General features: G+C 52.5%; 11 protein-coding genes across 11 annotated transcripts; 9 read left to right on the top strand and 2 right to left on the bottom strand.

Moving 5' to 3' along the window:
- Positions 1-2,487: 2,487 nt before the first annotated feature.
- Positions 2,488-2,772, top strand: BDV17DRAFT_291811 (uncharacterized protein; the record flags this gene model as incomplete). Its single annotated transcript, XM_073762209.1, has 2 exons — positions 2,488-2,516; positions 2,568-2,772. The coding sequence occupies 2 exons, from the start codon at positions 2,488-2,490 to the stop codon at positions 2,770-2,772; spliced, it is 234 nt and encodes a 77-aa protein (XP_073615160.1).
- An 85-nt stretch (positions 2,773-2,857) lies between these two features.
- Positions 2,858-4,361, bottom strand: BDV17DRAFT_100507 (alpha/beta hydrolase). Its single transcript, XM_073753673.1, has 2 exons — positions 3,842-4,361; positions 2,858-3,785 (listed from the first exon to the last, which is right to left on the bottom strand). Exons 1-2 carry the CDS (start codon positions 4,234-4,236, stop codon positions 2,966-2,968), a joined length of 1,215 nt encoding a protein of 404 aa, XP_073615161.1. The 5' UTR covers positions 4,237-4,361; the 3' UTR covers positions 2,858-2,965.
- A 1,971-nt stretch (positions 4,362-6,332) lies between these two features.
- Positions 6,333-7,915, top strand: BDV17DRAFT_100647 (glycoside hydrolase family 7 protein). The gene is made up of 3 exons (XM_073753675.1): positions 6,333-6,638; positions 6,689-7,072; positions 7,126-7,915. Exons 1-3 carry the CDS (start codon positions 6,423-6,425, stop codon positions 7,894-7,896), a joined length of 1,371 nt encoding a protein of 456 aa, XP_073615162.1. The 5' UTR covers positions 6,333-6,422; the 3' UTR covers positions 7,897-7,915.
- A 415-nt stretch (positions 7,916-8,330) lies between these two features.
- Positions 8,331-9,805, top strand: BDV17DRAFT_264736 (WD40-repeat-containing domain protein). The gene is made up of 2 exons (XM_073758071.1): positions 8,331-8,786; positions 8,878-9,805. Exons 1-2 carry the CDS (start codon positions 8,398-8,400, stop codon positions 9,752-9,754), a joined length of 1,266 nt encoding a protein of 421 aa, XP_073615163.1. The 5' UTR covers positions 8,331-8,397; the 3' UTR covers positions 9,755-9,805.
- A 500-nt stretch (positions 9,806-10,305) lies between these two features.
- BDV17DRAFT_282114 (uncharacterized protein) lies at positions 10,306-13,479 on the top strand (the record flags this gene model as incomplete). The annotated part of the gene is made up of 3 exons (XM_073760146.1): positions 10,306-10,837; positions 10,915-11,426; positions 11,683-13,479. 3 exons carry the CDS (start codon positions 10,306-10,308, stop codon positions 13,477-13,479), a joined length of 2,841 nt encoding a protein of 946 aa, XP_073615164.1.
- A 355-nt stretch (positions 13,480-13,834) lies between these two features.
- On the top strand, positions 13,835-17,266 carry BDV17DRAFT_264739 (uncharacterized protein). The gene has a single exon (XM_073758072.1). It carries the CDS (start codon positions 14,091-14,093, stop codon positions 16,761-16,763), a length of 2,673 nt encoding a protein of 890 aa, XP_073615165.1. The 5' UTR covers positions 13,835-14,090; the 3' UTR covers positions 16,764-17,266.
- On the top strand, positions 16,885-17,266 carry BDV17DRAFT_100695 (uncharacterized protein). Its single transcript, XM_073753676.1, has one exon. The coding sequence runs from the start codon at positions 17,006-17,008 to the stop codon at positions 17,231-17,233; it is 228 nt and encodes a 75-aa protein (XP_073615166.1). The 5' UTR covers positions 16,885-17,005; the 3' UTR covers positions 17,234-17,266.
- Positions 17,267-17,374: 108 nt separating this feature from the next.
- BDV17DRAFT_264741 (NudC domain-containing protein) lies at positions 17,375-18,413 on the top strand. Its single transcript, XM_073758073.1, has 3 exons — positions 17,375-17,767; positions 17,835-18,156; positions 18,221-18,413. Exons 1-3 carry the CDS (start codon positions 17,519-17,521, stop codon positions 18,250-18,252), a joined length of 603 nt encoding a protein of 200 aa, XP_073615167.1. The 5' UTR covers positions 17,375-17,518; the 3' UTR covers positions 18,253-18,413.
- On the top strand, positions 18,327-20,202 carry BDV17DRAFT_100736 (Zn(II)2Cys6 transcription factor). Its single transcript, XM_073753678.1, has 3 exons — positions 18,327-18,628; positions 18,694-19,068; positions 19,122-20,202. Exons 1-3 carry the CDS (start codon positions 18,500-18,502, stop codon positions 20,037-20,039), a joined length of 1,422 nt encoding a protein of 473 aa, XP_073615168.1. The 5' UTR covers positions 18,327-18,499; the 3' UTR covers positions 20,040-20,202.
- BDV17DRAFT_100776 (uncharacterized protein) lies at positions 20,175-21,469 on the top strand. Its single transcript, XM_073753679.1, has 2 exons — positions 20,175-20,340; positions 20,510-21,469. Exons 1-2 carry the CDS (start codon positions 20,310-20,312, stop codon positions 21,430-21,432), a joined length of 954 nt encoding a protein of 317 aa, XP_073615169.1. The 5' UTR covers positions 20,175-20,309; the 3' UTR covers positions 21,433-21,469.
- Positions 21,470-21,949: 480 nt separating this feature from the next.
- Positions 21,950-25,337, bottom strand: erg4 (c-24(28) sterol reductase; the record flags this gene model as incomplete). Its single annotated transcript, XM_073760147.1, has 6 exons — positions 21,950-22,104; positions 22,173-22,688; positions 22,775-22,858; positions 23,544-24,097; positions 24,144-25,190; positions 25,300-25,337. 6 exons carry the CDS (start codon positions 25,335-25,337, stop codon positions 21,950-21,952), a joined length of 2,394 nt encoding a protein of 797 aa, XP_073615170.1.
- Positions 25,338-25,407: the final 70 nt, after the last annotated feature.

A 25,407-nucleotide genomic window follows, 5' to 3' on the forward strand; every position in this document is an offset into this window, starting at 1 on the left:
TGAAGATGAACAGTTGAGATCAATCTAATGTGGCTGTAACGGTGTCAAGACGGGAAGTGACCTGTGGTCACAAAGGAAATGACGTTGATGGGAGAAGCTCCGCGGACTGCTTGCTATTGGGGGGAAGTGTCACAAGCTGACAGCTATCCGCCCCTTTCTTGGGAAATTTCAGACACTATTGGTGCAGATGCCGCTTGACTTGGTTGAGACTGGTCTGAGAACCGACTGTCTGGAACCCGAAACCGCCGTTTGGAAGATTGACTGCCCCGTGGGGTTTATGGGAGGTACAGGTGTTAGACTGGTTTCATTCTCAGAGAGTCGCGAACTGTTGAGGACGCACGGCTAATTCATGGCTCGAGGCGCAACTGGGCATTCGCCCGGGCCCATAGAATGGACCTTGAACTTAGCAAGTATATTACTTCAGAACGGGATGCACGCCTAATTCAGCGTGCCCTGCCAGCCTGTGGTCCAAGAGGCGTTCATGTCAGCATAATAAATTGACAGCTGGTGGCGACGAATGCAGGGGCTTCAGGTCACACATAGATTGTGCCTTGTCTCTCTTCTAAGCAAAAGCGAGGCCGATCAATGAGACATATCGGTCCCGATTGTGAGCTGAGCTCTCAAGCACAGAAACAAGTGCGCCGCCGATAAAGTTGGTGTTGTGATGAAAGACGTATGGATCGATCGAAGTTAACCTCCTGAACCGCAAGAGGGAGTAGTAATGCAACGTCCTAATAGAAACTCGTCATTGATGGGTATGGCTTATCGTGGGATGAAAGAAATGAGGGAAAAAGCAAAAACGCGCGAGGAGAGCACCATCCTCCACACTAACGAATGGAAGGTCATGATGGGTAACAGAGTTTTCACAGGTGCGGCTACACCGATGTGCTTTTACAGCAAAAATGGATGAATCAGAGGCAAGCGACAGGGAAACACACCTGAATACCATCAGATCTGATTACAGTGGTATGCTGTGCCCTGTGTCCTGACCAAACCTGCTTCAAGCCTTGAATATAGGGTCGTGAGCTCTCGCAGAAACCATGGCGCGTAGGTAAAAGTACCAATGGAGGGGAATTCCAGCATGGAGCCAGAAACCATCCACAGGTAGTGATGTGGGAGGAACTGAGGGGCTCTCGCAGAGACCATGTCATTTGCGTTCGCCCACATCGGTCTGGACTCGGCAGATCCTCAACGGTTGTTTTGGATGAGCACAGTGCTTTCCTACTGAGATGAATTCATGTTCGTAAGGCCAAATAGACAAGGTAAACCTCATTACGTATGAGATTGCATTCTGCAGTTCGCGTGAGATCCGGAAACTGGGCCATGACCCAGAATTGCGTCGAAGCGTCACTTCCTGGTATGCAGAAGGTGGAAGGTGGTCGCCAGAGTTTCAGCCACTGTACCTGCCAAGGTGGATAGAGATGGCGTATCTCATGACTGTTTAGAGATACCGGCTGCTTATGACGGAGGGGTAGTATGGTAGTAAACGAGGAGTGACTCCGCCTCGATGCACTTTCCTAGTTCAACTTGTCTCAAATCCTTTTGGACACATTGGTCCGTCTCGACTCGTATACCGAGAGACTGGGTCGGTGATTTTCGGCTCATGTGTCCGACATACGCCAAATACGTCCTGTGCTTTTGCTCCGTAATTTCCCCAGAACGTTCATTTGGGCCCAGTCGCGCTCGTCAAGGGTCCAGTAAGCACTGCAGGACCAAATCTAAGCCCCCATTCATGACAAACTGTATCCTCTTTGTGGTTTAGCACAGTACTGCGTGCCGAACCTTATACTGCAATTGAGCGACATTCCTGGGACCATATTGTCGCCATTGGCAATCGCGATTGCCGCGAAGCACGGCTCAAAGCCCCGTGGGACAGGGCCAGTGATGCTAATCCGAGCCTCTTCAAAAGTGGAGAGAGAGAGAGAGAGAGAGAGAGAGAGAGAGAGAGAGAGAGAGAGAGAAGGCGGGGTTGTAGCGGAGGGTCGATAGTTGGTCGTCAGGAGCGTAGGGATTTTCCCTATCCGAAATCGGGAGATGTTCGAAGATCTCCATCTCGCTCCAGCGGCATCATCTTTTTCCTCGCTTGCTGAATCGGTCCTCGTTGTGGCTGCTGAATGACACTTCTTACTCCTCTCTGCATTTCTCAGTTGTCGAGCCCTTCCATTCTCGTCCAAGGGAAACGAAACTTTATGCTGTTTCAGAGGTCCACCTGCTCTTGTGACACATTATCTAGATTCATCATTAGCTTTCCTGTCAGAGATTATTCTTACCTGAAGGAGTTGAGGTATATAAGGCTGTCAATTCCTTGCCAATTCCAGGACTCACCTAACATCTCAGGCTTCGTTCAAGACATAAACTCCCTTCATCCCACATCTTTCCAGCCAAAATCAAGTTGTCGCCTCATATTGCTCTTTGACTGATCGATCGTTGCGGCCGAACACAGATAATCCCAGCATTTGCTTCTTCTCAGTCAAGCCAGAGATCAAGATGCCCCCAAACGCTCAAGGATCGTCGAAGTACGTCTCCAGAGCCTCTGCATGGGAAATCCACTAACATTACTTCGTCAGGATGACCAATGGAACAAACAGCGACCTCAGCGAAGGAAATGTGAACAACGTCCCAGCTGAAAGGAACAGCGGCGCCGACCGATTCTCACAATCGTCTCCAGCGGATCAACCATACTATGCCCGCGCAGGAATGCAAGGCCGTTCACAGCACATGAGCCAATTGACAAGCCAACTGGATGCATCGGATGAGCTTCTGAAAAACTGAGCAGATGAACATTAAGTCGAAGTGGACGCACCAAGCATGGGAAATTTGTCTATATACAGGGTCTATAAAAGCATTGTCATTAGCATTGGGGAAATTGGAGGCTTGCCAACGCATGTCTAAGAAGAGGTATTGTCTATGGGTCCAAAAACAAAAAATGAGTCCATGAAGTGTTGAAGCCGTCGGAATGAGTTAGTCAAAGCAATGTATCGGCGACAATTTGTGCGATCTCATCGTATTTAGTGCTGGGAAATTCGTGGCCAGCAGAAAAGTGCTTGAATATGACATCACTTCCAAGAGTTGCGCTTACGTCGTCTAGTAATTCCTCTTGGACAATGATGGGGTCATTTTCACCGCACATAATCATAACCTTGTTGTTGGGAAGGCTATCCGTTTGCTGCCCGTCCATGGAGAGCTGTTTCTGTGTAGATAGATATTCCCCGAGGCGCTCCCAGGTTCCGCGTTGCCGCTGGCCCAAGATGGGCCCATAACGCATGCTGGATACAAAGGCATGAACGAAACCATTGTGGTTATTCACTTGCCACTGGACAGCAGACGGGACCGTAACATTGGGGTGTGATCGGGATAATATTTGCACTTCGGCTGCTCTTTCGGAAGGAAGTTCTTCAGTGAGCGCATCACTGGCATTGATCTTTTTGTGCGGGGGCTTTGGGGTAGAAAGGGGTCCAGCACGTAGACGTTTACCAGAGAGGTATCGTAGAAGTCCACTTGGAAGTCCCCCGGCATACAAGAGTCGGGTGCGAAAACTGATTTGAGAGTCACGGATCAACCCGGCCGGGGCAAGAAGGACCAGAGACGTCAAGAGTTGGGGAAAGAATGAGGCGAAAGACGCAGCAATTCCGCCACCAAGGGAGTAGCCCACGAGACAGAACTTGCCGGAGCCCGCACCTGTCCACGAGATCGGCGAGGAATTCAGTGCAAGAAAGACCTGGGTTGCGAATAGACGTTCATCTTGAGGAATATCAGAGGGGCAATCAGAGTATCCTCTTCCAAACCTATGCCACTATCAGCAAACATTGAGGCCAATCTCGTACAGACTGACAGAACCTACAGATCGAATAACATAACTCGGCATCCTCGGTCTACAAACGCGTGAGCCAGTCCGCCGAGAGAGACGCAAGGTGTGGTTATTCCGTGGACAAGCAACACCTTAGGGCCATCCTCGGGGCCCCATTCATAGACTCGGACTGATCCATAAGGCGACGGCACATCTCGAGCTCCCGGCAGCACATCCAATGGTAAGGGATGGTCTTTGTTGCCCGTGCTTGCAGACTGCGTCGCAGCGAGTGGGGAGTGCAGTACCCTGTTCTCCACATACTGGTCGGGATATAGCGTGCGTAGGAAAAGGCCTACACTAAGAGACACCCCTGCAGCGGCGAGCAGGGAGTATCGGTGATCTGCAAGAGAAACCGAGAGATTCTCGAGCTGGCTATACCAGGAAGTCATGGCGGTAGGTGGAAGCCAGGTTAAGTGAGCCGGTCACAGAGTCTTCTGGGTTGTTCCTTCCTGCACCGAGAGCAGGCTGTCGTTGAGGGAACGAAGGGAGGAGCGTTGGGGGGTAAGGGAATGACGGAGTGGCGGAGTGACGGGGAGATGGAATAAAGAACGCAGCCTGGGGCCGATAAGGAGTTGTTGCTTGGCAGCCTGGAAGATAAGGCACAATCAAGATAAGGCTGCCAGTGACTGCCGAGGCTCATTTCAGCGCTAACCGTATACGACTAGTGAATCTAAGTCTCACGTGATGGACCAGGTACCGGCACGGGCCTGCAAGGTCACCGATTGTGGTCGCAGCCTTACGAGACTTTCGCATCCCTCTATTATTTTTGTCAGGAGAGTTAATTATGATTTCACACGGAGGACCTGCGTTGGCCAGCCACAGAGAATGCCGAGATCAACCTCAATTTCCCTCCGTGGGCCCATATACAATATCTTCAGATCGCCGTGACCAAAAGAAAGACAGCGTTATCATAGGGTCTTTCCCTCCTGCCATTGTGATCGATTCTTGAAGCTCCTACTGGATGGAAAGCGGAGCACAGCTCCGTGTTGCAGTTTGCAGGGCGTTCTGATATGAACCCGGGTAAACCAGAAGCGCCAGAGGACACGAAGCTCCGCATCCCATGAGGCGACTTGTGACTCCTGAGGATACATTATCCTGTGCTGCATACCCTGTAGCCGCCAAGCCGGTTCTGGCGGCCAATATACGGAGGATACATGGGGAAATGATCGGCAACGTATCGTGTCGACTTGTTCCTCTGCAGACTTTCGGACACCTTACACTACGCCCCACACGAAAGGACTACCCAGTGTGCTACGGCGAAATCATGGGCCGTTGAATGCAGCTGCTTCTACATTTGACCTACGTCTCTCGTATCGGCCATGGAACAACAAGTCAAGTTCGGTGTCATGGTCAAAATGCGCGGTCTTCGAACGCAAGAATAGCCGTGTTGAACGCTTGGTTGCTGCCTTATGAATCTTGGCCTACGGACTGCAGTTGGAAACCCATAACCAAGAGGAGCGATAATGGAAACACTGGTGTGGCCCGTAATTTCCTGCAGAATCCGGGGTCAGCCTACAATTGACCGGATTTACATTTTAGTCCCGCCCCCGCACTCCGGAGATCGCCTGGATAAGGAACAGCCCAGGACTTGATTAGTCTCCACCAAGACCCTAGAGGCTTCAGAATATTGCGGGCATCCAGTCCAAGCCACGCTCTGCGACTCTTTGTAACTGCCGCGCCAATTTTGACGTCGGTTCCTTCCTTACTTGCCCTACACTACAACGGTCAAGGATCATACCCCCGCCTCTTCATCATCCTACTCCGGATAAATCCTAGCACTAGGTGTGTGTGTCTGTATGAATTAGGCTACGTTCAATACCTGACTGGTTTCATTCCCCTTACCTAGCGACAAACTTACCGGAACAGACAGGGGACTAGCGTGCTCGTCTGGGATCAGGTACCGAATTGTTCCTGCATGACTACAGTGCCAATCACTAAGTGGATGAGAGGCGCAATGATATACCCATTGAAAAACTAGCATATGTGCATGAAATTGAAGAGCCTCTCCTCACGGGCCTAATGTTAAACCCTTGACACCCTTTCGGCTACTGACAAGATACGACTCAACATGTCGGCGAGCCACAACCCCTGCATCGAATATGCCTCATCTCAAACGAGATCGGCATCATGCTGCCCATATCGCCTGTACTTTGACAAATTGTGCCCGGAGCTTTCTCCGTTACCTCTCACTTGATTGATTTTGAGCCAATCACCGCCATCAATGCTTATTGACCAATGCACGGGTGTCCACAACCTCAATATCCGAAGCTGCAGCTGGCTCAGCCGAAGGGCTTCATATCTTGCTTTTGCAGCATGGAGCTTTCGCCGGCACCTGAGGAATTCAAGCCTTGCCATATCTCTGAAACAGGAACAGCACGGCACCGCGGCCCGTAGCACCGTCTTGATTGACGAAGGTGTGTTAGTCCTCCCAAAATGGACGTGCAAGCGATTTGAGTAGCACCGGTACTCTTGAGAACTGGGTATAAAGTCTGGCGCTCTACCCTCCCTTGACTCTGTTCAGCAACTGCCGGATAGACTGCAAAACAATAAAAAAGCTTCGACACTTTCACTCAAGATGTATCAACGCGCTCTTCTCTTTTCTGCTCTTTGGTCAGTTTCCCGAGCCCAGCAGGCAGGTACCCTGCAGGAAGAAGTCCACCCGCCTTTGACATGGCAGAGGTGTGCCGCCGGAGGTACCTGCACAGACGTCCAGGGCTCCGTTGTGCTCGACTCCAACTGGCGCTGGACTCACTCAGTTGATGGGTCCACCAACTGCTACACTGGCAACACGGTAAGTCATTTTATGCCAGCTTTCTTTGCCCTGCTAAATCTGTCTAATAGTGGGATGCAACTCTCTGCCCTGACAACGAGTCTTGCGCTGCCAACTGTGCTATTGACGGTGCTGACTACGAGGGTACCTACGGTATCACCTCCAGCGGCAGCTCGCTGACTCTGCAGTTTGTCACGGGTGAAAATGTTGGTTCTCGTGTATACTTGCTGGAGGATGATTCAACCTACCAGACTTTCGACCTCCTGAACAATGAGTTCACCTTTGATGTGGATGTCTCAAACCTGCCTTGCGGATTGAACGGTGCTCTCTACTTCACCTCGATGGATGCCGATGGTGGCTTGGGCAGCTACGAGGGCAACTCCGCTGGTGCTCAGTATGGAACCGGCTACTGTGACTCTCAATGCCCCCGTGACATCAAATTCATCAACGGATTGGTAAGATACATTGTCTTTCGAATTGCGAAAGAAAAGCTGTTAACAAGGTGCAGGCCAATGTTGAAGGATGGGAACCCTCCGAGAGCGACGAAAACGCGGGTGTTGGCAACCTAGGTACCTGCTGCCCAGAGATGGACATCTGGGAAGCAAACAGCATCTCCTCCGCATACACTCCCCACCCTTGTGATGACATTGGCCAGACCGTCTGTGAAGGCGAATCTTGCGGTGGTACCTACTCTGACGACCGTTATGGCGGCACTTGCGACCCCGACGGGTGCGACTTCAACGCCTACCGCATGGGCAACACAAGCTTCTACGGCCCCGGCGGAATCGTCGACACATCATCGCCCATGACCGTTGTGACCCAGTTCTACGCTGAGGGCGGCACCCTCACCGACATCAAGCGCTTCTACGTGCAAAACGGTGAAGTGATCGCCAACGCCGACTCCAACATCGAAGGTGTCGAAGGCAACTCGATCACCGCTGACTTCTGCACCGCTCAGAAGACTGCTTTCGGCGACGACGACGTCTTCCAGCAGCACGGTGGTCTTCCCGCCATGGGCGACGCCGCGTCCGCTATGGTCCTCATCCTTAGTCTCTGGGATGACCACTACGCTAGCATGCAGTGGCTTGACAGCTCCTACCCTGTTGATGCTGATCCTAGCGAACCTGGTATTGCCCGTGGTACTTGCGAGAACGGTGTCGGTGACCCTGAGAACGTGAGGGCGCAGTACCCTGGCTCTACCGTTACTTTCTCCAACATCAAGTTTGGTCCCATTGGTTCGACCTTTGACTCCGCTGGCACTACTGCTGCTCGTCGCTAGGTCACTTACCTGATCGCGTCCAGAAGTCTGTGCACCGTTTAGCTTCTTTTCGTTTGTTCATGCTTGCTGTCCAAAGCCTTGTACATAGTGGACATAATCCTGCCTGGCTGCAGGACTGTTTTCGCTCGTTCCTGTACATGATTTGACTTTTCCTGCTGTCTGCTTCGTGGCTCTGTGTTGTGCTCTTCTGTATTTAGTCTTCTCCGCCAAAATGCATATGTTTGTGTATCGCTGAGCAGAACATCACCTAGTAATCTTTCATGTCCTCTCCCACGCTTGGATTCACCTATGCTGCCGAATCGGGCTTAGATCAATCCTTTATCAGATAACCGGAAAATCCTCGGCCCATGAATCAAACAAATCAAACAGTAACAGAAGCTTCCCCAGCTAACAAAAAAACCGACGATCACCAGCTTCTCTACTCTCAACTAAACTCTCAACAGAGCATAAACACACATTGAAAGACCAGGTCTACCCATTCGGCCTTCCGATTTCTCCCCGATGTTCGACACAGTCTGCACCCTCCCGCTAAGCGGAGACCTCTTCGCCCAAGCCCTACATCCCTCCGAACCGATCCTCTCCGTCGGGTTATCCACCGGCCACGTCCAGACATATCGACTCCCTGCAGAGGAACACAGCGATGAAAATGATGACGACGATGACGACGAGGGTGATAAAGCCTCCGTATCTACGAGTTCCTCGCGTAATGGGCGCGGACATATTGATACGGCTTGGCGCACGAGACGGCATAAGGGGAGCTGTCGTACGTTGACGTTCGGTGTTGATGGGGAGATGCTGTATTCTGCTGGTACGGATGGGCTCGTTAAGGCTGCGAGGGCGGAGACGGGGGTTGTTGAGAATAAGATTTTGGTTCCGGGGGGAAGGGATGGGTTAGTTTTTTCTATGGCTTTCGATAGAAACAATGGCGTATTCCTAATTATTTATGGGGGGACCATTGGGCTAATGATGTTATTGTGGCAGTTCAATCGACGCACCGACAGTCGTCCACGCCCTCTCGCCGCAGACGTTACTCCTCGCTACCGACTCAAGCAAGCTCCACCTCTACGACCTGCGAATTCCGTACTCGAAAGTCTCCGCTAGACCGGAGCAGACTCACCGTCCTCACGATGACTATGTTTCCTCCTTAACACCGCTTCCAGCGTCAGATACCAGTACTTCGGGATTCAGCAAGCAGTGGGTGACGACCGGCGGGACAACACTGGCAGTTACGGATCTACGACGCGGGGTGCTTGTGCGCAGCGAGGACCAGGAAGAAGAGCTCATAAGTTCTACATATATCGGTGGGCTGTCATCAGGAGGCACGAGTCGCGGCGAGAAGGTCGTTGTTGGTGGTGCCGGCGGTGTTTTGACGCTCTGGGAGAAGGGCGCTTGGGATGACCAGGACGAGCGTATCTATGTTGAGCGAGGTGCCGGCGGCGGAGAGTCCCTTGAGGCACTTACCGTTGTTCCGGACGAACTAGGCAAGGGTAAGATGATCGCCATCGGGCTCGGAAGCGGGAAGGTAAAGTTCGTCAAAATGGGCATGAACAAGGTCGTCTCGGAGCTTACGCATGATGAGACCGAGGGTGTAATCGGGCTGGGCTTCGACGTTGAGGGCCGCATGGTCAGTGGCGGTGGGCAGATCGTCAAGGTCTGGCATGAAGCTGCGGATTCGTTGGGGCACGGGGACTTCCCCGGCGACAAGCGCATGTACGGGGACAGCGATGACAGTGACGACTCGGATGATAGTGATCGTGAGACGAAGCAGAAGGATCAGTCGAGGAAAAAGCGCAAGAAGGCGAAGGGCAAGGACCGCAACAATGGGCGGGAGGTCATGGGCTTTGCTGATCTGGATTAAGGAGATACCTACCTCTATTTACACTACTGTACACTATTCCAGCTACGTGACTGTGAATTGAGAACTACGATATTGCATAGTGGACTTAAATCCGTAATTCCGCTCGCACCGGACCGCTTGATATCGGATCAGTGGGGGATTTCCGATGGGTGGCTGCCAGAGTACAGTTAGATTTGAGCAGCATGGGAAGTAAGACAAAGAACAGAGAAGATGCCAATACTGCCATTGAGGAGCAAAATCATCTTATTCCCCTTGGTCATGGAAATTCCAAGCATATAGAACATTGAATATATATACTTCGTAGCATCGGCTAAGCAATATCCGAGCAACAGCCCCGCGAGCGAGACCCACGGCAACAGCGATTGCCGAAGTCGACTTTAGCTTCATGACGTTCCAAACCTGGTGGGGTGTGGGGAGAAGCGCCGATTATTCATGATGATCAAGCTTCTTCTAGGTATATCAAGAGAGGTTCCTCTCTTCCCCCCTTCCTCCCCTCCTTAGCAGCTGCACCCTACCTCACCTCACTCGCATCCCATCCATACCCATCCAGAATGGACACCTTCGAATACAACGCCAACCCAGGCCGCGTCGTCTTCGGCAGCGGCACACTCACCAAACTCCCTGACGAGATCGCGCGCGTGCAGAAGAGCCGTCCTTTGATCCTCTCAACCCCGCAACAAGTCAGCCACGCCGAGCGCGTGAAGGAAGTCCTGAGCGAAAAGGTCGAAGTCGCCGGCATCTTCACCGAAGCAACAATGCACACACCCACCCACATCACAGACAAAGCTGTTTCCTACGCGCAGGCCCAAAACGCCGACGTGGTGATTTCCATCGGCGGCGGGAGCACAATTGGCCTCGGGAAGGCGATCAGTATCCGTACGGGATTGTACCATATTTGTATACCCACTACGTATGCGGGGAGTGAGATGACGCCTATTTTGGGTGAGACGGCGGAGGGACTCAAGAAGACGAGGTCGGATCCGAAGATTCTGCCTGGGACCGTTATTTATGATGTTGATTTGACGATGACCCTGCCGGCTTCTATGAGTGCGACTAGTGGGGTCAATGCTATTGCTCATGCTGGTGAGTATTTCTGGACTTGAATTGCCTACGGCGTTTGGATGGAGGAGGTATGGTATGCTAATGATATGATGTTCCAGTCGAGGCCCTCTACGCCCGCAACACAAACCCCGTCATAAACCTCATGGCGCTCGAGGGAACGCGCGCGCTGGCTTCTGCCCTCCCCGAAATCGTGTCCGACCCGTCCTCGACATCTGCCCGCTCGCTCGCCCTCTACGGCGCCTGGCTGTGCGGAACCTGCCTAGGAAGCGTGGGGATGTCCATCCACCACAAACTCTGTCACACGCTCGGCGGGAGCTTCAACCTCCCACACGCAGAAACACACACGGCTGTCCTGCCTCACGCGATCTCATACAATGCGCCTAAGATCCCTGAGGCGATGAAGAAGCTCGCGGAGGTGTTGCCTGAGAGTAACGGGGATGCGATCCGGGGTTTGAACGTCCTGCTGGAGAAGTTGAAGGTTAAGCGCGGTGTTAAGGACTTCGGGATGAAGGAGGATAATATTGATAAGGCGGCTGATATTGCTGTTGGCAATCCGTACTGGAATCCGAGGGAGATTCAGCGTGAGCCGATTCGGGAGTTGATAAGGCGGGTTTGGGCTGGGGAGCCGGCGAGGGCGGATCTTTAAATATATACTTAGACTGATAAATGAATTGAATCTTGGATACTTATGTGTATAAGCCTCTTCAATTGTATGTTATGGACTGTTGACGCTTTCATTAGCTTCTCAGTAATTGGCCTGCGATGGCGGGGTGAAGGTGGGGAGATCGGAGCCCAAAAAAATTTCCCTTCATCCCACATGCAAAACCCCTCCACGAGTGCACGCGCAACACTCCCACACATTCCAGTCCATACCAGTCAAAATGGGCTCAGAACTAGAAGCCGCCCCAGTCTTGTCAACACCAGACGATCGCATCCTCGAAGCCACCGACCCCGTCGTACCGGAAACGAACCGCGTCCTCTCGGAAGAGGAACTCGCCATCACCTATGACATCGAACGCACGCTGAAAGAAATCCGCGAGGCGCGGTATAAGAGGATTGCACTGCAGTTTCCGGATGACATGCTTCCAGATGCACCGCGGGTGTTTCAGCTCTTGAGTCGGGGGTTAGAGGCGAGAGATATTGTCGATGGGAATGGATCTGCTGCTTCCAAGGATGGGACTGGGGCAGTAGGTGGCCAGCAGGGTACTGCTACGGACGGGTTAGCTGAGTCGGTGTCCCGTCTTGACGTTGGCGCTGCGCCGAAGCTCTACATCCTGGCTGATACATCCTACGGGACATGCTGCGTTGACGAAATCGCAGCGGAGCACGTCGACGCTGATGTCGTCGTCCACTACGGCCGCTCATGCCTCTCGCCAACCGCACGACTCCCCGTGATCTACGTCTTCACGCGCAAGTCCCTCCCGCTTGACCCGCTGATCAAGGCCTTCAAAGAGACCTACCCGGATCCAAGCACAAAGGTGATCCTCGCCGCGGACGTGACCTACTCGGACCATGTCCCGGAGGTATTCGCGCGATTGACGCAAGAGGGATACGGCAATCTGTTTGCGACAGAGTTGCTGCATGATCCGTCCTCTGTTATTCCGAATCGCACTGTTCCGGATGAGGTTAAGGAAGCTCCGGAGTCGCTGGGCGATTGGCAGCTCTTTCATATCTCTGAGCCGCCGACGGCGCTGCTTCTAACGCTGGCGTCTCGTGTCGCGGCTATCCACATCTATCCTACTGATGGTCCCGCCGACGGCGATGTGAAGCCCCTACCCGCGTCGACTGCGGCGGTCCTACGGCGCCGGTATGCAATCACGACGCGACTGAGCACGGTACCTATATTTGGAATTCTGGTCAACACACTGAGTGTGAAGAACTACCTGCACATCGTGGAGCACGTAAAGGAGAAGATCGCGGCGGCAGGAAAGAAGAGTTATTTGTTTGTCGTGGGCAAGTTGAACGCCGCGAAGGTCGCCAACTTCAGCGAGATTGGTGGCTGGGTTGTTATCGGGTGCTGGGAGAGTTCGCTGGTTGATAGCAAGGACTTCTGGAAGCCGGTCATCACGCCATTTGAGCTCGAGGTTGCACTTCAGGGCGATGAGGAGCGGGTTTGGACGGGAGCCTGGCAGAGTGATTTCCAGAGTATCCTTGACAAGCCCCAGGCGTCTTCAGAACAGGCCTCTGGCGCCGCCAACGGGGAGGAGCAGGACGAAGATCAGAACGGAGACGAAGACGAAGACACCATGTCAGAACCTGAATCCGCACCACCAGAGTTCGACCTCCGAACCGGCCGGTACGTGTCGCACTCGCGCCCGATGCGCGATTCCGCCCGCGCATCCGCATCCGCCCAGGGCATCATCAGCAACAACTCGAACACCAAAGCAGCAATCTCCGCGCCCGATGGCCCATCAACAGCGCGCGCGCTCGCTCGCCGCGCAAAGGGTGACCTGGCTATGGTCGGCGACTCATTCTCTCCAGGGGCAGAGTTCCTGCGGTCGCAGCGGACGTGGACAGGTCTCGGGAGTGACTTCAATAGTGCGGCGAACAGCGTTCAATATGATGGCGAGGGCGAGGGGATGGATGACAGTACGCTTGTGGTGGAAGGGCGCAAGGGTATTGCGAGGGGGTATACTGTGGGGGATTCAGTAGACAGGCACTAAATTATTTGGCCCCTTGGGCGATCTACCGATTGAACCGTTGGGCTGGGAAGTGGCAGATGGGGAGATTTCAACAGTTGGGATCTGGACCATGGCCCCATATTCTTCTCAGATTCAGATAGAGAGGGATTTTCTCCAGATCCGCGCAGCAAAGCGCAACAAAAGAGAATTTCACATAGATACCAAGTTTATGAAATATTTGGCTTATTCAACAGTAAAAGTCCTGTATAAATCTAAATCATAAATCAAAAGGCGTAGATTGAGGAAAAAGAATGAACTGCCAATGAATCGAGGCGACCTATCACATGATGACAATGGCAAGATCGGGATTTTGTTCTCATTCATTCCAACGATCCTCCTCAACTGTTGCATCACTACCCGGTTCCAAGTCGCTTTTTCCATCGTGATCTCCTTTTGATGGCCTTCTCTTTCCAGCCGCCCTGTTCCTGAGCGATCTCCCTACCTACGCGCCCTCCGTTTCACGCTCCCTTATGATGCGCCGTACCGCCCGCATCTCCCGCTGTGTTCGCGATCTCGCGTCAGCCTAAAGTTGTTTGATTAAGGCGAAGGACAGACTACGAAAAAACTAGACGAAGGAGTTGGTGTTGCAGGCCATGTCTCTCGACGTTCACAATCACGACCCGATGCCGGTACCGCCTGGTGCGGAGAACCGGGAGATTGAAGATAGCGAGACGATACGGGACATGGACGATAACACCAGTAACAACCAGGAGGAGATGGAAGGTACAGAACCGGATGATTCGCAGTCAACACAACATCTTCTATCGACATTTGAACGTGTCATCACCACACACACCCCGATCCTTGAATCAATATTACTCCAGACGCCGACCGCCGCGATCCTCAGGCTCTCACACACCTCCCGATACCTACGATCTTTCCTCCGCTCGTATCCGACAGCATGGAAGTACCTCTCTTTTCGCCTTCTCTTTCCCTCGGGCACGCCGTCGCCGCTCCGGATTATCCTCCCCGGCTCGTCGGACCCCAGAACACCGCGCCAGTCACGTCCGTATGCCCTTGACCAGCTGTTGATGAAGGTGGTGGTGCCGTTTAGTCCGTGTCTAAAGAGCCTGGAGCTAGATAACACTGCGGTTTCTGGGCAGATTCTCATATCTACTGTGCTGCATCCGCGGCGGGAAACGCTGGAACATCTCTCCGTGCGCGGGTGTAAGAATGTTTCGCTAAAATATCATATCATCCCGTACTTGATGATGTTCGGGCTGCAGTACGATGTCAGCATGGAGAAGAACATTGGTAGCTCGCCGGCTACGCAGAATCTTGCGCTGAAGAGCCTCTACACGTATCGGTGTCGCCATCATCGACGACGGCCGTATCTTTCTTCGTCGCTTACGCGAAAGGATTCGGACTCGGAGCCTACACATGAATTGGTGAACTTGTGTCATAAGCTTGGAATCTGGACGGATACGGCGTGGTGCTCCACTCCGGCGGGGAGGTGTTTCCGGAGGAGAGGATATGTCGCTATGCGCGCTCCGCAGGGATCGCCGGAGGTATGGGTTGTGTTTGATCGGCTGTGGAGGTCGAAGAACTGGATCGGTCCGATTGAGCCGAACAATCGTCCGCTGTTGAAGGATGGTAAACTGTGGGAGCACGATGAGACGGGTTGCTTCGGTGAAGCCCTTGGTACCGGGGAGAAGAGGGATGTGGGAGAGGGAAAGATGCTGTCGACACACCTGCGCCGGAGTCACCGGCAGTTCGTCGAGAATATCCGCTGCGACAACTGCTGCGAGGAGATTGCCGAGCGGTGCGAGCAGTGCAGTATCCTGATGCACTGCGTCGGGTGCCGGAGGACGCTTTGCGCCAGCTGCGCGTACGAACGACCATACCTCCACTCTCAACCGCCCAAGTCGTCAACGACAGGGGCCTCTGCTGGGCCTTTCTGGTGGGCTCCTGGCTCTACTACTTCGCCTTGTCTCATGTACGATCCCGCTGAGAATGCGCAAGATGATATGGCCGTGCAGCCCAACGCATCAGTGTCTTACCCCGCGCTGAACTTCCACTGGTGTTGCACCGAGCCGATTTTCTCGGGAGGTGGCGGCATTAGCATCGGTACCCCGAATCGAGAAGTCGATCAAGTCCGCGCCGCTCCTCTACCTCGCGGGCAGGGCTGGGAAGATCTCGAGTACTCGGCCCAGGAATGGAGCGAGTCGTACCCGCAGTATGCCTATGGCGATCCTCGCAAGCCAGACTATACTCTTGAAGCTGGCCATATCGCGGTGATGAAATGGCTGCTAGGTCCTCCCGACCGACAACCTTCTGCTTGTCCCCGAAACTTCTGCAAGGACTGTTATGATACCCCGCACTGGAAGGTGCACTGTAAGAGCTGCTCCAAGCCGTTGTGCATCGAGCATGATCTACGTGGTCTCCGTCTGCGGATCTGTGGCTATCGCGACCTCACATTGGAGAAACTGGCAATTCAGAATCGAACCGAGGGCTCGACCAACTCGCCTCTAGCATTCACCAGAGCGGACATCCAGGCATCTGATTTAGCAGAAACCACACCAACAGGCTTCGATCTTCCATACCGAACTCAAAGAGTAATCGACTCTACCACTAGCAGCTTCACCGAGGACCAACCCGACGTCAACCCACCCTTCGCAACAACCAGTGCCACCGCACAATCTCAATCCGAGCCCCGCCGCGCCCGCAGCCTATCCGCCTCAAACTCCAATCGATCTCGCTCCTCCTCCATCTTTTCCGACTCACCAGCCGAACAGCAAAACACAAAATGGCAAGGCTGCCAATCCTTCTTCTGTCCTCAGTACCGCCCCATCGGCGACCAGCGCCAACGCTGCGCCAGCGTCCTCCGCGAATGCACCAGCTGTTCTGTCTACGTCTGCCAGGACTGCGTCACCGCCAACCCGCCCTGCAAGTGCTCCTACTGCGAGACGAACTACCTCTGCCCGAACTGCGCGAAGCTCCGTGATCAGGACGGCACGTGCCGTCGCGCAGAGGAGCAAAAGGCTCTCCGGGAGCAGAAGCTGCAGCGCGATATGGCTACGCTGGAGCATATCCTTGAGACGAAGCTCGCGAATGAGGTTGCCGAGTTTGCGGGGCAGTTCTTTGACTCTGTTGATCCCGGCTCAAGCAGTATCCCGACATCGGGGTCTGGAAATGCGAACGCCGATGCAGATGCAGAGGAGATCGAAGATATCATCCATCATCATGCTGCGTCACCGCACCAAGTCGATGCGCATGAGAGCCTGCAACTCCTCCTTATTCAAACATTGCTCGGCGGTAACGAGTAACCACCTGCATTGCACCCTTATGTGCGTATACATCTGCATCTGGGTTTGCGTCTGCACATTATGTACCTACTCTCTACGTCTCTACCTCTACGAAGCGTAAAACAGCCTGCTCTTTGCTTTAGCTCAAGATACCATGGCGTCGGTTGCGATTTCTTTTCTTTTCATCATTGTTTGCGGTTCGATTCAGTTCGACAGGAGCATTTCAGTATGGACTATGGACGGGATGGAATGGATGGCGTGGGATGGGCGTGATATGGCTCGATTTCTTCAATTTCAGTTCAGTGTCGCGATTCCTTTTCTCTCATAGGGCATCTAAGGGCGTCTTGTATTTATTTTTCTTTTCTTTTCTTTTCCTTTCTTTTCTTTCTTGCACCGTTCTTCTCTTCTCATTGTCCAGAGTAGCTCGTTTTCTAGGTAGAAACCTTCAAGGTAGTGTTGCATTGAGTGACAATTTATCTCCTGATATCTAAGGAAACATAAGTTTGTCAAATTGCAGAGTTTTGTTTCTAGTCCAGTATGAATTTTTCTACTAAAATGCCGTCACTGTTGTGTTGATAGTTCGCCGTAGAAGCACCGAGAACCTACTTAGTTCGACCCAACCTTCAAGCTCAGTCGATCCGAGCCCCAACCCCACCTCCGCAGCAACAAGCTCCCCTCCAAAATAATTCCTCTCCTCACAACACAACACAACACAGCCCTTCCAGTCTTTTCCCCATCCTCTCTTTCTCTCTATCGCTCTCTCCCTGTGTCTCAAGATGTCCACAACAGAGTCCGACCCCTCCCCGGCCGAAGTAACCGCACGCACCGAGTCCGAAAAAGCACGCAAGACCGCCGAAGACGCGGAGCAGGCGAAACTCCCCTACAAATGGACGCAGACGATTCGGGACCTCGAAGTTACGATCCCGATCGACGCAAAGTATCGCGGGAAGGATTTGGATGTTTCTCTTAGCAAAGAGGGGATTAGGGTCGCTTTAAAGGGGAAGGATGGGGAGGTTTTCATCGATGTATGGAGCTCTCACGTCTATTTTTTGAATAACGGGGGGAGATGCTAATGTGTTCGCTACGCTATAGGGATCATTCCCCCACCCCATAAAACTCGACGAAAGCAGCTGGACCCTCGAAACAACCTCTACACCCCCCGGCAAAGAAATAAGTATCCACCTGGACAAAGCAAACAAAATGGAATGGTGGGCGCATGTCGTGACGACCGCGCCAAAGATCGATGTTACGAAGATCACGCCAGAGAATTCGAGTCTGAGTGATCTTGACGGCGAGACCAGGGCGATGGTTGAGAAGATGATGTATGATCAGCGCCAGAAGGAGCGGGGGGAGCCGAGTAGTGATGAGCAGCGGAAGATGAATATTCTTAAGAAGTTTCAGAAGGAGCATCCTGGTATGTATAGACGTTTTTCTTTTTGATTTGGGATTGGATTGTGCTAATGATTTGGGTTTTACAGAGATGGACTTTTCGAATGCGAAGATGGGTTAAGCAGTGGGGATATACCAGTTACACTTATGCTAATGCTAATGAAGTTGATGATTATTCTACCACACCTACAGCACATATTGTTCTTCAGTACATCATCCAGGTGTAGAGCGATCCCAGATAGAGTAAGGCTGAATGCGGGACCGCCACCGATACGAGGCTGGGCTGGGCGTAAATATTGGCAACACACCACCTCGTGTTCGTGACGTCGAATCTGCAACCCCTCTCTTTTCTCTGTCGCAAAACCACCATGGAAGGCCAGAACGTCCCATTCCGCGTCAAGCTCCCCTCGCAGCCCTCAGAACGCATCTACCATGCCCGCCGCCCCCATCGCAAATCGCGTGAGGGGTGCGCCAAGTGCAAGCAGCGCCGTGTCAAGGTACGTGCTGTCGCACGGTCGTGAGAGTTTCCTACTTGGTGTTGTGGCTGACGAAGCCTTGGTAGTGCGACGAAACACGCCCGCAGTGCCAGAAATGCACGAAGCTCGGTCTCGACTGTACATACGAAGTCATTCTTCCGCCTGGATACGGAAGGCTGAAGAGGTTGAGGGGTAACGATGGCGAGGATGAGAATGCTGTTATTTCTCGGTTCCTCAATGGAGTTCCTGTCGCGACACCGGATGGCAGGGCGCACTCGCTTGCTGTCAGCTCCATAGCGAGCCAGATTGATGGCATGTTGCAAGCAACACAGGGGCAGTACAAGAATTGTTTAGGGAATTTGGGTACGCTGCGGCACTTTCAGGATACGACCACGCCGACAATTATCAGTAATTCTGGGCGAGAGGTTATGAGGGGGAAGATGATACGGCTGGCGCTGGAGGTGAGAAGCCTTCGGGTACTGATGAGTATGGGGAGGTAAGGCTGACGATATAGTCGCCGTACTTGATGCATAGCATAGTTGCTGTCGCGATTGCACATCTTCGCAGTGCCCTTCCTGCCGACAACTCGGAGAAGTACACCCTACTCGAAGCGCATCACTGGCAGCGCGCGATACGACAATACAGCAAAGAGCTGCAATCCCCTATCAGCCCCGAGACAATGGACTCGTTGTTCTCTGCCTGCTTGCTCATGACAGTCAACTCCTTCACCATAGACTCGTATAACCCACACCAATCGTTCGTGTTCTCGTCGAACCCGGCAGTCTCACTAAATTGGTTATTTGTCCAGTCCGGACTGCGTCATTTGCTCGGCCGTTCACAGCCTTGGCTGCGCAAGAGTATGTGGTGGGAGATGTTCATGGATTCCCGAAATAACATGTTCGACGACTCCCGGCCTGGAAGAGAAGGCCTACACCCCGAGCTGGCAGAACTCTGCGGAATAACCGAGTTGTCGACTGAAAAAAACAATCCGTATTTCCTGCCGCTGAGGATGCTAACACCGCTGCTGGTAGTTGAACCATCCGTCAAGACGTTCCCGCGGATAACGACGTTCATGGGCCGTTTGATGCCTGATTATTATGAACGGCTGATTGCCAAGGATCCCCCTGCGCTGGTACTCCTCGCCTGGTGGCTCGCGCTTATGTTGGGCGTTGACTTGTGGTGGGTGGATAATCGCGCCAGGTCGGAGTGTGCTGCTATCTGCATGTACCTGGAGGATAGCTATGACCCGCTCGTCTCGAGGCTTCTGGAGTTTCCTGCAAGAGCATGTGGTTATATGTTGAAACATGTTCAGTTGGACGTGCCCTCTCTGGCGGTGTCGTCTTTCAACTTCATGGTCGACTCAATTGAGAGTTGGGCGCCCACAGATCCGTGTCCCCTGGGCCCTGAAGACCCTGAGGCATTCATGGTCTAGAGCGGGGTTGTTTGATTACTGCAGACACAGCATCCTAGCTGCTCTGGTCTAGGTCCCGAGACATCAGGTCATTCGCTGTCAACATCACCAGATTCTAAACGCTCAGGGCCACAGCCATCACCTTATTGCTAGACGCTGAATCGGTCATGGATCCAGGAAATGCAATTATGCTTTGGTCGCAGGTCGAGGAAGGTGCGAGGAAGTGGTTGAAAAGGGCAGTTCGCGGATCTGAATTACAAACCCCGCGACGTCAAGGAAAACACCTCGTCAATGTTTCCCTTGAACAACATCGAATCAAGCGGTATAGCGCCATCTTTATCATTCCATGCTCTATCCTTTCATTTTTTTACCCATTCCCGTCCTACCTTCAAGAGCCAGAAGCTCCACTACACTATGCCCGATGACACAGATATTGGTAATGACCCCAATGTTGACGCAGCGGCTATGCAAGCTGACAAAAAAATCTCAAGTCCTGTTTGAGCTGTATGAAGCAGTTCGAATGTCCCAAAAGGAGAAGATCCGGAGACTGCTTAGGAAACGCCTTTGCCCCAATGACCAAGTGGTCCTCCAGTATGCAGCCGTGAGTCAGTATGACAGGTCTATATTCCAGATCATCAAAACAGATCTGTCTAGACGAAGGATTGAACTTTTGCAACTCGCGCGAGGAAATCTCCCTACCGCTCAACAAGCCCCATATGGGATAAATTCCGAAACAACAATCTTCGCTTCCCATGCAGCGACGGTAGCGAATCGGCTGCATAGAGGTGGATCGACTGATGAAGACGAAAGAGATTATTATGTGCCTGATTATGATGGGATCAACTGTGGCATGTCTGTCTACTCCCTAGTTGGCTGCAACCAGGATGTGGCGCAGATTCTCTACGATCCTGGATTCAGCAATGTTGACGAGCCGGATGCATGGAATAACTCGCCGCTTGCATTAATCGAGTTACCAATAGTTACTGAAGACCACAGGCCATACCGGATCAACAGCTTCATCGACGGCCTTGACCGATACGTCTCCGTGTACACTTGGTACAAGGATAAAGGAGCTTTATTGGATCGCCCTTCTGGCTTAGAGCGTGCTACTCCTCCCCACCATATTGCTCGTCGAATAGGGGAGACCTTCTCAAGCATACCGGAAGTCCGGGATCATGCGCTTCAAAGCGAGGAGGGAAATACAACGTCCCACCCGGACAACTGGGACCTCATCAGGCCCATTCTTGCGGAGTCAGGTTTTCTCAGCGATAAATTCAGGGATGCTCACAACCACGACCGTTTCTCCTGTCATTGCTCGGTTGGCTGTTCCCTTCCTCTAAACGTCTTACTAAACACGGCCTTTACCACGTACATTTGGTTTACTAGGCATCGATCAATAACAGCGTTTTTATGACTGGCGGGACTTACTCTTCTTTAGTAGAAGCTTGTCATACATACCTCGCACCAGCCATCAAAGTTCGCATTGCCTCAGTAATTTTCCGCGCCTGTATTTATGCGTACTACAACTTCTCGCATACATGTCAATTTGCGCCCTGGAGAAAGCGCCGTATGAGGGCTGATCCGCCAATTTTTGAGTACGACGACACAAAGATGGTGGTTAACCGCATGATGTTGGAGCCTCGGAAATCCGGGGATGCCCCTGTCCCAGTTTCTTGAAATGGACGTCGGGTTGGCCGAGACCATGCGAACGGATGTGACCGGTCAGCACGACCCTGAAAGGGATTCACGTTGCAACATTATTTAGGACTCATTTTAGATAGTTTATCTAGAGTCAATTGTATAGCAGAGAACCTGTACCTTCACTATCTCTCTCCTGGATCGAGACTGCATGCATCCGTCTCCATGTATATATATCTACCACCCACCCACTTCCCTCCAATCTCAATCCATGCTAAATGGTGAATGGTAAATCAACAAACATCCTCAACCTCAACCTTCTTCCCATCATGCTCCCCGAGATCAATCTTCAGCGTGCGCCCAAACACCTCGAGCAGCATCTCAAAACACACTTTGCTTATGGCGGGGTCGTACCGGCCTTTGCTTAGCTCGTCGCGGACGAATGCGTCTAACACAGACAGTTAACATGTCAGTCTCAATCAATGGGAGAACTGGACAGGGATGGGCAAGACGTACGCTGCGCCCAAGCAACCTCATAAAAACTAAACAAAACCCCCTTCTCATGCAATGTCGTCCTTATCAAGTCCCGTCCTGCGGGGGGAACATGCGTATCATTCTTCCCGAAAATCATAACAAGTTCCCCTCGAATATCCCCCGCCCTCTGCAAAGAATCATCATTCTTCCCCTTCCCAAGAGTGTGTGAATGAATATCCGTCGCGAAGTAACAGACCGCTGCATGAACCCTTTCATCAAGCGCACACCGGTACGCTAAATGGCCACCGAGACACATCCCCGTTGCGCCGATGCGGCCGGTACATGTTGGGAGACTGAGGAGGTATGAGACGGATAGGGAGGCATCTTCGTCGTAGGCGGGAATTGTTTTCGTGATTTTCCACTCATTCCCCCGATCCGTATCCTCGGCGTTATAACTTAGTGCTTCCGGACCGGTAAACTCGTGGTAGCTCGATGGTGCGGCGACGATGTATCCCTGCCCGGCGATTTGGCGCGCGAAGCGGGCGACTGGGCCGGTTACTGCACGTTTAAGCGAAACCAACCACCATCAATCAATCTATTTGTATAATATAAGATGAGATGAGGGGAAGACGGGGATTATATACCCTGATAAATCTCACTAAACACAACAACACCCGGAAAGCGTGCATTGGGGTAGCCGGGGATGCTGGGGTGGAAGACATATATTCCTGCCGGCTGTTAGCGGAGCTGGGAGGTTAAAGAGAAAGAGAGAACGAAACATACGCATTGAGCCATTGCCGTCTGCGCTTGTGGGGACGTCGTAGGTGTATTCTTTGATGAGCATTTTGGTTCTCTTTCAGTTGATTAATGGTGTTTATAGTACTTGGAGTTGGTGTTGAGGAGCTTGAGCTCGAGCTTGAGAGCTTCAGGATGAGTGCGGGGTGCCTGCTGATAAGTGTCACGTGATGATAACTATTTTATTCTTGTTATTGTTCAATTAGATATTTTGTTGAGATTGAGTAAGGTACATTTCTTGCGTCGAGATCGAGATCAGATTATCGTGATTAGTTAGTTCGGCTTTACGGCCATCTAGAAAGGTCAAGAAGGTCAAGAAGGTTTGGATCCTTCGTGTCGGTACAAACGTAAAAGGACAACAGTGCAGAGAAAAAGGAGGAAAATCAATGGTGAGAACAGATGCAGGGGCGAAGGTAATAGATACAGTGAATGGTAGTACAAAATCAGAGAGAAAAGCAAGATGCAGAGACGAAGCTGTGGGCTAAGTTTCGATGCGACGGCCCATGGCACTGTCTCAAAATAGTCCATGATCGGGGTGGACTGGGACCCGGAGTAGGCGGGCTTAGAAGACGTACTAAAAATAATTAGTATGGTATCCTCGATGAAAGCTGATTAAACTCACAGGAATAAACAGGTACGGAACCTGTCTCTCGTACTCAACCCAGGCCTCACCATACTTGTTCCGGCAGCGCTGAATATCGCGCAGAGCGCGGTGAGAAATCATGCAGGCAAAGAAAACGGGGTAGAACCACGGGAATGGGCTGTTGAAGCCAGTGATAAGACCCCAGTTCAGAGCAAAGTAGAGATCGCAAGTGTAGTGGATCTTGCGTGCCTTGCCGTACCACCCGTCAACCAGGATCTTGGAGCCGTCGGCGGCGGTAATGGTCTTGGGGTTCTCGACGGTTTGCCAGGGGAGTTGGGGGAAGGCCTTGCGGAAGACGCGGGTGCCGCGCTCTTGCTGGCGGTAGCGGTTCTTTTGGCTGTTGGTTGTGTCCCAGACCCAGTAGACGAATAGGTAAGCGATATAGAGGAACGCCAGGAAGAAGCGGTTCCAGTGGTAGGTGGCGGGGTTGTGGTTGGCGAGGTAGATTGTGCAGTGGCAGTAACTCAAGGGGACACCGGCCAGGTTCCAGAAGATCAACATGAAGCCCCATTTCTCGTAGTACATATCCCTGACCTGTTAGGATCGCTTTATTTAGATCAAGGAGTTCAACTCACCACGTGGAGACGATGCACTCTTCACCTTTAGAGCAGGCGTTGGCGTAGAGGAAATGCGCCAGCAGAAGGAATCCAACCTCTCCGGACATGTATCCGTAGTTCTCCCACTGTCGCGCGGCAGTACCCATGGTGACAAGGAGAAGAATGTACCAAGGCAGGCGCACCTCGAAGAACATCTTGAAATCCAAGATGCCGAACATGCGAGGGTTGAGCTCAGCGCCCATGAAGAAATCGTAGATTGGGTAGCCGGTCATGCGGTGCTGCGCTCCACGAGCCAATGCCGAGAAATAGGCGACCAAAGCAACCAGGAATCCAGAGAGAATGGCCACGCTCATGAGAGGGCCGAATTCGTCAATGATCGTGTAAAGCTTGAAAAGGCCAGTAAAGTGAAGTGTACAAGCGATCGCAATCGTAGTCCAGAACGACCAAAGAGCAGAGCAGTAGTATGGCAGCTGCCTGCCGCCAAGGTGCGGCAAAGAACGACCCATAACAGTGATACCAGGAGCATAGATGTATAGGATACCCTCGAAGATAAAGAAAGTCCAGTAGATAGTCCACGCCTTGAGCGAGGGGAACGCGCCCTCGTAAACCAAGTGTCCAAGATGCGCGAAAAACTCTGACAGGCTTTGTCCTTCTTCCCGAGTAGGGAACTTGCCGTCGTAGTAAGTCGCGCCAATCCACATGTAGTACATTAAGAGCGGAAAACCGATCATCATGGAGAGAACGCCCATGGAGCCGCCGAATTCAAAGTGTCCGCTGTAGTCGACCTTGGGGTCCATGCCTTCCGCCCAGCCGTCGACGATGCGCTGCTTCTCCTTGGCGGCGGCGTTGCCGTTGCTGTGTCCATTGGAGTGGCCGTTGCTCGTGGAGGGCTTGATGTCCTCTTCAGACTTCTCCTCAGACTTTGCTCGCGTTGTGCGTCGGCGGGTCGTGGATCTTGTTCTGCCCCTTGACTCCGTTGGTGTATCCGATACCTCGTCGGGCGCAACGCTGCTGCGAGTGACGCGGCGACCGGGCGTCTCGACGTAGCCGGGACGGTCTACTCTTCTGCATTTAACGGCCTGGTAAGCAATTGACTGGAAAGAGTGTCTGTGAAGAGATTGAATGCAGCAAAGGGGCGTTCGTCGCATTGCCCCTGACCAGAGTGGCAACTTACTTGGGGGTTCTCCCCGTCTGAGAACGAGTGACAGTCATAATTCCGTAGGCATAAAAGACTGGAGTAGCCTAGCCTCCAGAAACCAAATTATGAAAGAAAGAAAGGACA

This window comes from Aspergillus undulatus (assembly GCF_047715775.1).
Source record: "Aspergillus undulatus strain CBS 261.88 unplaced genomic scaffold BDV17scaffold_27, whole genome shotgun sequence".
Lineage (NCBI taxonomy): Eukaryota > Fungi > Ascomycota > Eurotiomycetes > Eurotiales > Aspergillaceae > Aspergillus > Aspergillus undulatus.

Excerpts from the sequence above, each read along its gene's own strand:
- BDV17DRAFT_100507 (XM_073753673.1), bottom strand. The coding sequence starts at position 4,236 with ATGACTTCCTGGTATAGCCAGCTCGAGAATCTCTCGGTTTCTCTTGCA. Across the intron at positions 3,786-3,841 it reads CGAGTTATGTTATTCGATCT|GTTTGGAAGAGGATACTCTG; the intron begins GTAGGTTCTGTC and ends ATAGTGGCATAG.
- BDV17DRAFT_100736 (XM_073753678.1), top strand. The coding sequence starts at position 18,500 with ATGGAAGGCCAGAACGTCCCATTCCGCGTCAAGCTCCCCTCGCAGCCC. Across the intron at positions 18,629-18,693 it reads GCAAGCAGCGCCGTGTCAAG|TGCGACGAAACACGCCCGCA; the intron begins GTACGTGCTGTC and ends AAGCCTTGGTAG. Across the intron at positions 19,069-19,121 it reads TGATACGGCTGGCGCTGGAG|TCGCCGTACTTGATGCATAG; the intron begins GTGAGAAGCCTT and ends CTGACGATATAG.
- BDV17DRAFT_264736 (XM_073758071.1), top strand. The coding sequence starts at position 8,398 with ATGTTCGACACAGTCTGCACCCTCCCGCTAAGCGGAGACCTCTTCGCC. Across the intron at positions 8,787-8,877 it reads GTTCCGGGGGGAAGGGATGG|TTCAATCGACGCACCGACAG; the intron begins GTTAGTTTTTTC and ends TTATTGTGGCAG.
- BDV17DRAFT_100647 (XM_073753675.1), top strand. The coding sequence starts at position 6,423 with ATGTATCAACGCGCTCTTCTCTTTTCTGCTCTTTGGTCAGTTTCCCGA. Across the intron at positions 6,639-6,688 it reads ACTGCTACACTGGCAACACG|TGGGATGCAACTCTCTGCCC; the intron begins GTAAGTCATTTT and ends TCTGTCTAATAG. Across the intron at positions 7,073-7,125 it reads TCAAATTCATCAACGGATTG|GCCAATGTTGAAGGATGGGA; the intron begins GTAAGATACATT and ends AACAAGGTGCAG.
- BDV17DRAFT_100695 (XM_073753676.1), top strand. The coding sequence starts at position 17,006 with ATGGGCGTGATATGGCTCGATTTCTTCAATTTCAGTTCAGTGTCGCGA.
- BDV17DRAFT_264739 (XM_073758072.1), top strand. The coding sequence starts at position 14,091 with ATGTCTCTCGACGTTCACAATCACGACCCGATGCCGGTACCGCCTGGT.
- BDV17DRAFT_100776 (XM_073753679.1), top strand. The coding sequence starts at position 20,310 with ATGTTTCCCTTGAACAACATCGAATCAAGCG. Across the intron at positions 20,341-20,509 it reads GAACAACATCGAATCAAGCG|TCCTGTTTGAGCTGTATGAA; the intron begins GTATAGCGCCAT and ends AAAAATCTCAAG.
- BDV17DRAFT_264741 (XM_073758073.1), top strand. The coding sequence starts at position 17,519 with ATGTCCACAACAGAGTCCGACCCCTCCCCGGCCGAAGTAACCGCACGC. Across the intron at positions 17,768-17,834 it reads ATGGGGAGGTTTTCATCGAT|GGATCATTCCCCCACCCCAT; the intron begins GTATGGAGCTCT and ends GCTACGCTATAG. Across the intron at positions 18,157-18,220 it reads GTTTCAGAAGGAGCATCCTG|AGATGGACTTTTCGAATGCG; the intron begins GTATGTATAGAC and ends TGGGTTTTACAG.